This window comes from Arachis hypogaea, chromosome 14 (assembly GCF_003086295.3).
Source record: "Arachis hypogaea cultivar Tifrunner chromosome 14, arahy.Tifrunner.gnm2.J5K5, whole genome shotgun sequence".
Classification (NCBI taxonomy): domain Eukaryota; kingdom Viridiplantae; phylum Streptophyta; class Magnoliopsida; order Fabales; family Fabaceae; genus Arachis; species Arachis hypogaea.
In genome coordinates, this window is record NC_092049.1 from 126,014,768 (window position 1) to 126,024,962 (window position 10,195).

General features: G+C 33.5%; 1 protein-coding gene across 1 annotated transcript; it reads left to right on the plus strand.

The window, feature by feature from the left end:
* LOC140178724 (uncharacterized) lies at positions 1-1,725 on the plus strand. Its single transcript, XM_072215955.1, has one exon. The coding sequence runs from the start codon at positions 1-3 to the stop codon at positions 1,723-1,725; it is 1,725 nt and encodes a 574-aa protein (XP_072072056.1).
* Positions 1,726-10,195: the final 8,470 nt, after the last annotated feature.

The window sequence follows — 10,195 nt, forward strand, 5'->3', positions numbered from 1 at the left end:
ATGGCCAACCAGACCTCGAATTTCGACATTCAAACACTTGCGAACCTCGTTAATCAGGTTAATCAATTGCAATCAGCAGCAAATCGAGCGAACAAAAGTCCGATTATGGATCCAATGAGTCCGTATTTTTTGCATCCCGGTGAGAGTCCAGGAACTCCTTTAATTTCTGTGATTTTAGGTCCCAGTAACTATCATGCTTGGGAGAGAGCTATGTGTAGAGCGTTGAGATCTAAAAATAAATTGAAGTTTGTTGATGAAACTTTAGTAAAACCATCCGAAGATGATTCACTGTTTGATGCGTGGGATAGATGCAACACATATGTGGTGTCTTGGTTGAATTTGTCTTTAAGTCCAGAGATAGCACACAGTGTGGTGTGGATGGACGTTGCTGCAGATATATGGCGTAGTTTGAGACATCGCTATTATCAGGGAGACTCTTTCAGAATGGCTGAGTTACAAGAAGAATTGTTTAGCATAAGGCAGGGAGACCTCAACATTACTGCATACTTCACCAAATTGAAAGGAATTTGGGAAGAGTTAGATAATTTTCGCCCAATTCCAGCATGTAAGTACTGCACTGGAACTTGTGATTGTGGTTTAGATGTGATGAGGAATTACCAAGAAGATACCAATGTAGTGAGGCTCCTCAGGGGACTAAATGATCAATTTGCCGTAGTGAGGTCCCAGATCATGTTGATGAAGCCGCTTCCAACGGTAGATGCAACCTTCTCACTTTTGTTACAGCAAGAGAGACAAAATGCAGATATCATTGAAGGAAAAGCATTGATAACCATGGGTGACACTAGAGCCAATCAAGGGTTTAACCCTCAGATCAATATGGCCACTAGAGGGGGTAGGAGCCTTAGAGCCAGAGGGGGTAGATTAAATGGAAGAGGAGGCAGAGGTCAAACTTACAAACAGTGTGTATTTTGTGGTAAGAGTGGACACACTGAGGATGTATGCTATAAAAAGCATGGATACCCACCTCATATGAGGAGTGGCAACGGCAGTGGAATCATCATGGTTACTGATTTGAATGGTGATAATATCAGTAACAACACTCAAGAAGCAATTAGCAAGTTAGAGGCTCAGTTCTCTGCAGATCAGAGAGCAGCATTATTGGCACTTCTTGAAAGGGAGAATAATCAACAACAGAGTCATAACACAGGTTCTAATCACACCATTTCTCTACCATCAAATCAAGGTATTGCATTCATTATGTCTTTGGCCACATTTAGTCCAAATTCCTGGGTCATAGACTCAGGAGCTAGTGAACATGTTTCTTTTTCATTAAAATCATTCAAAAATTTGTATCACATAAAACCTATACGCATTAACTTGCCTGATGGTACTCAAACAGTTACTGACGTAGCTGGAACAATAGAGTTTAGCAACACATTTCATCTAGTACATGCATTATACATTCCCAACTTTAAATTCAATCTCATTTCAGTATCAAAATTGACTACTGATCTGAAATGTGAATTCGTTTTCAATGATTCTACTTGTGAGATACAGGATTATCTCTCCAAGAAGATGATTGGAGTAGCTGAACAAAGAAGAGGATTATATGCATTTGAGAGTCTGACAACTATTGCATCACCAAAACTGCATACAGCATTATCATCTCTGAGTTGGCCTCACAACTCCAATAAACATGAAGCAGGAGCCTTATGGCACTTTAGACTAGGACATATACCATTTCAAAGAATAAATGTAATGTAAAAATCATATGACTTTTTGACAAATAAAGGATTTATGGATCCCTGTGATGCTTGTCATTTTGCCAAACAAAGAAGGATAGCTTTTTCACATAGTTTCTCTCAATCTTCAGCTTTATTTGACCTTGTGCACATGGACATATGGGGACCCATAGGAACACCTTCCATGGAAGGTCACAAATATTTTCTAACAATAATAGATGATAAAAGTAGATATACCTGGTTGCATCTCATGCGCTCTAAAGCTGAAACTGTTTCCCATGTGCAAAATTTTGTCAATTTCGTACAAACTCAATATGGCAACACCATAAAGAAAATTAGAACCGACAATGGTCTTGAGTTTAAAATGCCTTCTTTCTACAATTCTAAAGGCATAATTCATCAAACAACTTGCGTTGAGACACCTCAACAGAATGGAATTGTAGAAAGAAAGCATCAACATATTTTGGAAGTTACTAGAACATTAATGTTTCATTCAAATGTACCTAAAAGTTTTTGGCATTTTGCTGCAGTTCATGCTATCCATTTGATCAATAGACTTCCTAGTGTGTCCCTCAATGAATCATGTCCTTATCAAATTTTAAAAAATAAATTACCTGAAATTGCTTACTTGAGAGTATTTGGTTGCCTTACCTATGCATCTACATTGACTGCACATAGGAAGAAATTAGATACAAGAGCCAGAAAATGTATACATCTTGGTCATAAAATTGGAGTTAAAGGATATCTTTTATATGATTTGTCAAATAGAGAAGTGTTTTTGTCAAGAAATGTCAGTTTTTATGAACATGTACTACCTTTTTTGCAAACTGAGAAACTTGAATCATCATTACAACATCATGCAGCACCCTGCATACCTACACATTATACTTTTTTTGACCCTTTTGACTCACCTCATCATAATATCATCAATAATAACACAAATCACACACAATCTGATGGTACTCAGCATGCATCTCATGACTCTCAACACACTTCTGCATCCATTGAGTTAAGCAGTGACAATTCTAATCAAATTGCACCTAATAGTCCTCAATTAGAAATTACTCTTAGAGGTTCAGCACCCCAAATAATACCTCATCAACATACATTACATGAAAACCATGAGTTGCATTTAGAGACACGAAAGTCACTTCGCCCTAGGAGACCACCGTCTTATTTGAGAGACTTTCATTGCATGATTGCCTCTTCCAATGGTTCAGCTACTACCAACACCACACATAAATATCCCCTCTCACAAGTAGTTTCATATGAGTCGTTGTCCCCAAAGCACAAAGCATTCACACTAGCTGCATCCATGCATTTAGAACCCAAAACTTATGATGAAGCTGTTAAGGATTCGAGCTGGAAAGAAGCTATTAATAATGAACTTTCTGCTTTGGAGAGGAATAAGACCTGGACAATTACTGAATTGCCTGTTGGAAAGAAAGCAGTGGGTTGCAAATGGGTTTTTAAACTCAAATTGAACCCGGATGGATCTATAGAGAGACACAAAGCACGCTTGGTGGCACAGGGTTTTTCTCAAACTAAGGGTGTTGACTACAAAGACACTTTCAGCCCTGTAGTTAAAATGAACACATTTCGGATCGTTATGGCTATTACGGCTATCAAGAATTGGCATTTGCACCAGTTAGACGTCAATACAGCGTTTTTACATGGAGATTTCAATGAAACTGTCTATATGAAACCTCCACCAGGTCTCAAAATTCACAAACCAGGTCTGGTATGCAGATTAGATAGATCCCTCTATGGATTAAAACAAGCAAGTAGACAATGGAACACAAAGCTTGCTGGCTCTCTAACTAAGGCTGGCTACACTCAATCTAAGCATGACTATAGCATGTTTACCAAGAACACTTTGAAGGGTTTTACTGTTATCTTGGTATATGTTGACGATTTAGTGGTTGTAGGTAGTGACTTGCAGGAAATTCTTCAGATCAAGACTTATTTGCATAACTTGTTCAGAATTAAAGATCTTGGGGAGCTCAAATACTTCCTTGGCATGGAGGTAGCTCGAAGCAAGAAGGGCATTTCCATTTGTCAGAGAAAATACTGCCTCGACTTACTGCAGGATTATGGAATGCTTGCTGCCAAACCAATATCCACTCCTATGGATTATACCACTCATTTGTCAAAAGACTCGGGAACCCCTCTAGCCTCAACTTCAGAATATCGCAGAATTGTTGGAAGACTCTTATATCTAACAAACACAAGGCCTGAAATTTGTTATGCAGTATCTAGATTAAGTCAATTCTTAGATTGTGCTACAGATAAACATTTTCAAGCAGCATTGAGAGTGTTGAGATATCTCAAAGGAGCACCAGCAATGGGTTTATTCTTTTCTTCAACCACTGACCTCACTCCCTCTGGCTTCTCAGACAGTGATTGGGGAACATGCCTAGATTCTAGAAGATCCATCACAGGGTATTGTTTTTTCTTGGGCACTTCAATAATTTCATGGAAGAGCAAAAGGCAAGATACAGTTGCAGCATCATCCTGTGAAGCAGAGTATAGGGCATTGGCTTCAGCAACAAGAGAGGCGCAATGGCTTCGTTACATGATGAAGGAACTTCAGATTGACCAACAACGACCAGTGAGGATTTATTGTGATAGTCAATCAGCATTACATATAGCTGCTAATCCTATTTTTCATGAGAGGACAAAGCATATTGAAGTGGGTTGTCATATTACAAGGGATAAATGGCAAGAGGGGGTCACTAAGTTGCTGCCAGTAACAAGTGCTGATCAAGCCGCAGATATTTTAACTAAAGCTCTTGCACCTAGCTTGTTTCGAAACTGTCATAACAAACTTGGACTATTAGACATTTGCACTCCAAGTTTGAGAGGGGGTGTTACATGATCAATAGTCATTATACATTTAGTTTGAGAGTACATTTGTACTCCAAGTTTGTTAGATATAATTAAGTTAGTCAAGCTTAGTTTGTTGAAATTTGTACAGTAGGTTAGTTTGTTAGTTTTTTAATTGTAAGCATATATATTGAATAGAACCTGAGTAAGGAGTTTTTGTGTGGTTCATTCTCTTATTTTAGAGATGCCAACACTCATGCTTTTTCTCTCTGAGAACTAACTTCTTCTTCCATCTCTTTCTTCCACTTTCTAGAACTTTCTTCTCGTTCTTCACTCATTCTTGATTTCTTTAGTTTTCTTCCTCCATTTTTCACTTCTCTTCACATCTAAGCTTACACGACAGAGATGATGAGAGGTGCTTCACCTCAATTCACGGTTCTTTAATATCTTTTAAGTCATTTTTTAAAAATTATTTTGTATTAGAATAAAATATATTTTTCAATTGTTTTGTATGAAATAAAATATTTTCTTTGATTTCTAAATTATTATTGACTATGTAGGGTATTTTATTTAAAATTTGAGTACATGCATGTATTTACCTAAGTTATTAGAACAATACAAATTTTTATAGTACTCCTAACATATTTTAAGCCATTTTTTTAAATTATTTTGCATAGGATAAAATATTTTTTGTAGTATAATTTAAATAAATTTATTAAAAAAATTTATTAAAAAATATTCATGAGCTATTAAAAATGGACAAAAGAGTATTGTATGGAATTCGAATTGGTAGATCACAAATATTTTAAAGAAGTCTCGTAATTAAATATTTTGTTAGCTTTTTTTAATGTATGAAATAAAATATATATATTTTTAATTTTTAAATTATTAATTTTCTTAATAAATTTTTTAATAAATTTTTTTTAATAAATTATTACTTTTTTAACAGCATAGGAATTACTGTGTGTAATTCGAACCCACCTGGTTCGAATTAGTGTGTGCGTGTGTTTGTGTATAATTAGAACCCACCTGGTTCGAATTATGTATCCTTGTAGTTCGAACTCAGCTAGTTCGATTTATTGTGAACTTCGTTCTTGAACAAATCGAACTGTGTAGGTTCGAATTATGTAGAACTATAACTCGAACTAAGTTGGTTCGAATTACATAGAGATATCCTTTGGTTGATACATAAACTAGATTTTGTTTTGGCGGATTTGTGTAAATAATTGGTTACCATGGCTTATTAACGTTTTTTGCCCAAAAAATTATATTTACTTAAACATTATGTTTAACAATAATAAAATTTATAAAATTACTTTGGCTATTTTTAATTTAAAATTATTTATATTTTATTAAGTTTATTAAAACAAAGAAATTACAGAAAAAATAAAAGTAAAATGAATTAATGTTTCTCACCAAAAGTAAAGTTTATAGTGAATTTGATTGCAAAACTAAGAATAATATACTTATGACAAGATATAATTGTTTGTGTAAATGGTAATGTATTTTAAAATAAAAAATTAAATTTTAATTTAATTTATGTACTTTAAAATTTTTATTTTGTTTGTATCATAAAAAAATATTTTATCCGTCATTTTTCAATTAAAATATTTTAATTTAATTTATACATTTCAAAATTTTTATTATTTTTTTATTTGTTTTGCATATTCGAATATGTGATTTGTGTTATATATAATCCAATATGTGTTGTATATATTCCAATAATGTGCTCTAATAATCTAGAAAATGGAACACAACATCGGATTTTTTATTTCATTATTGACGAAGAGAGTGAGATTTACGAAAATATTAGAAAAAATGGTGTTTAACAGGGGTCTGGGGGCGCGTTCTTTGGGAAGCACAATACGCAAAGTGCGTATTTCCCTACAATACGCAAAACCCATATTGCATGCATGGTCGACACGCGTCAAAGAACTGCAAACCCGTGAATAAGGTAATGTTTGACTGTCTCTCTCTCGTCAATGTACACAAGCTTCCCCAATTTGCAAACATTTTCAGAGACAACCACAGTTTCAAACGTTCCTTTCCTTCTACTCTTTAATACTTCTTCAGTTCTATCCTTCCATACTTCCTCCTGCACAGACTTCGTCTTCATTTGCCAAATTTGTTGTTTCTTCAAGTTTTAACAAGTAAGTTATTTAAATATTATTAATATAATTAGTAGATTAATTGTGTGTTTTTTTTATTTGAAATAGAGATAATGTGCTAATAATATATATAGTTGTTATTTAAATTAAATAGTATTTATTTATTAGTAGTTAAAAAAATATATAAATAAAAATTATACCTTTATTATATATTTAGATGAATGATGATGATGTTAATTAGTAATTAGTACTAATTAAATATATTTTAAATTTAAATATAATATTTTAGTTAGGCTATTTAAATCAGAAAATAAAATATAATTGTGAATTTAATTTATATGTTAGAAAGTTTAAATTTAAATAAATATTTAAATATGTTTCAGTTTTAATTTTATATTGATATTTGAATTTATGTATATAAGTAAATTTGACGTTACTATATTTTAGCTTTGTTTATAAAATTAAATTTAAATTTAAACATATGTAAATATATATTTATAATTTAAATTTAAATATATTTTAAATTTAAATATGTATTTAAATTTGACTTTAAGTTTACGTTGGTTTTGATTATAAATTTAAATTTGAATTTGAATATATTTAAAATTTAAATCTATATTTAAATCTACCTTAAAATCTGACTTTAAATATATTTTGGTTTTAATTAAATATTTAAATTTAAATTTGAATAAAATTTAAAAGTATGAAAATACATATTTACAATTTAAAATTATATATTTTTTGAAATAAAATACCCAGAAAATGTCGTTAATTACATTTTGGTTGGTTTTCGGTATTTATTTAAAATTGAGTAAATATATATTAATAATTTAAATTTAGATATAAATTAAACATGTTTCGAATTTAACTATATATCTAACTTTGAATTTGAATATATTTATAGTCATAATATATATTTAAAATTGAAAATATTTTTAATTGTTAATTTAATATATATTTAAATATATATTTAAGTTTGATTTAAAATATTTTTTAATTTAAATATATTTTAAATATGTTAAAAAAGATATTTGATATTTTTTATAAATATCTAAATATAATAAATTTAAATAAGAGTTAATTTTTTAAATTCAAATTTAATTTAAATATGAATATTTAAATTTAGACTAATAAAGTTTATATAATATATTTTTTTTCAGGAAAAAATAAACGCAGAATATGGTTCGTGACATTACGCGTCCTGAAGATCATATTGTTGAATATCTGGATCGTCCACCATATGTAATTATTTTTTATCTTTGTTCATTTATTATTATTATTGTTATTATTATTGTTCTTATTGTTGTTGTTGTTGTTTTTGTTTTTGATACTCATTATATTTCTTATTTTGATTCAGAATTCAAGAGATTTGGGATCAAGATATCTCCACCAAGATGTGTATGATCCCCGAGTTGAAATCGAGTTACGGGATAGTGGATTTTATCACATATCTCATATACTAGGAAAACTTACGTTGCACAATGCACTTATCAATGCCTTGATTGAAAGATGGCGCCCGAAAACTCACACATTTCACCTTCCATACGGTGAATGCACGATTACCTTGTAAGATGTTGCAATGATTTTTGGACTCCCCACGGATGGTTTACCGGTGTCAGGATTCACAGATAGCAGTAGTAGTAGCCTCGAAAATGAATTCATGATACAATTTGCGACAGTACCTACTGCAACTGATCACAAAAGAAGCGGTGTCAAACTTGCATGGCTCCGCACCCTAAAGCGGCGCATGCAGTTAGATACCGCCTTGGGCAGGCAAATGTACGTAAAGATTCATATATTATTATTGTTCGGCACAAATTTATTTTGTGACAAGTCCGGAATGACAATCCACTGGAAGTTCTTGCCTCTGCTCCGTAATTTTGCTGAGATTAGGGACTTTAGTTGGGGTTCAGCTTGCCTGGCACATTTGTATAGGACACTATGTCGGGCATCACGTTATAATTGTAAAGATGTGGATGGTCCATTGTCGCTGCTTTGTGTATGGGCTTGGGAACGGTTACCGTTCCTAGCACCTGTGCGATCGCAACCAAACTTTCCGCTTGCGTGCAGGTAAGGTTACTAATGTTAATATAACATGTTACTATGAATTATTTAGTATGCATTGTTCAAATATATGATTTAAATGTATGGGTTTAGTATAATATAGTTTCATTTTATTTTAGCTGGATTGCTTGGAGCTCGCAATTTCATGGCTATAAAAAGTGGACCATCTCGCATATTAGGCAGTTAATAGATGATATTCCTGCAGATGGGGTAAGTTTTTTTTATTACATTTGTTAGTTTTATTATTATTGTGCATTGTTTTGTAGTTATGTTTATACGTTTGTTTTGTTATGCGTTTGCAGTTTGTGTGGAACCCGTACAGCCATGAAGGTATGGGAAACATTGTAGTTCCTAATGAAATCTTGCAACATCGCTTAATGTGGAGTGCAACTGTGCCACTGATATCATTTGAGTGCATTGAATGGCATGCATCAGATAGGGTCAAAAGACAATTTGGTTTACAGCAGGAAGTTCCTAGTCAACCGATGATGCTTGCAGAAGCTCACAACATGGTCCTGACTGGACCAAAGAACAAAGATTGGAGAGATGAGCATAATGCATACATTATGATGTGGACAAACCGTTTGACCTCTGTTCTGGTTGGTGATCCCGTAGTGCACTATGAAACATCTGAAGCGTATATGCAATGGTATAATGACGAATATGGAGCTCACCTGCGTTTAACTGGTTATGTTCCACAGCCACAGCCACACCCACACCCACAGCCACAACCTCAGCCACAGCCACAACCTATGATGCACCCATACCAGTACCCGTATACACAACCGTACACTGAGCCTGGAGTCTCATTCTTTAGTCAGTTATTCGATGACTCACATTCATTACAGATGCCACCATATCAAGTATATTATCGACCCGCCATGTCATAGCAGAGGGACACAGCTGAGCAATCTTTAAATCGTCAGTTGTATCGGTGGGCACCTGAAACAGACACGTCGCAATGGGTAAATGAGTTGTTGGACCCTCAACTGCAAGTGCAACAATTTCAGCTGCAACCTCCTGAAATTAACGAGCAGGCTCCGCAGTGTAGTAGACAATCGCCTCAAATTGTTTCTGGTCGGTCATCTGTTGATTCGCAAGTACGACGTCGTAGCCCCTCTCCACGCTCTGGAGCTAGAAGGTCTATTGACTCGATTCAGAGTGATTCGATCCAGAGTGTCGCCAGAGGGATTGGGTTTAGTAATGCTGTTGATTTTCCTCAGGTGCAGGCACCCATGGCTGAGGATGATAATGTTGGCGAGGATGATAGTGATAGTGACAGCGATGGTGATGACGATGCAGGTAATAATATACTATTGTATTCATTACTATGGTATATTAGTGTATGATTGTGATATATTTTTGTATTCGTTATTGTGATATATTAGTGTTTTCTTGTGATATATTTATTATTGTGATATATTTATTATTGTGATTTTTGATGTCATTACTATATGCCTTGTAAAAACAAATACGCCTTAGTTTCACAATAAT

Bases quoted from the DNA above. Each gene is read 5' to 3' on its own strand.
- LOC140178724 (XM_072215955.1), top strand. From the start codon at position 1: ATGGCCAACCAGACCTCGAATTTCGACATTCAAACACTTGCGAACCTC.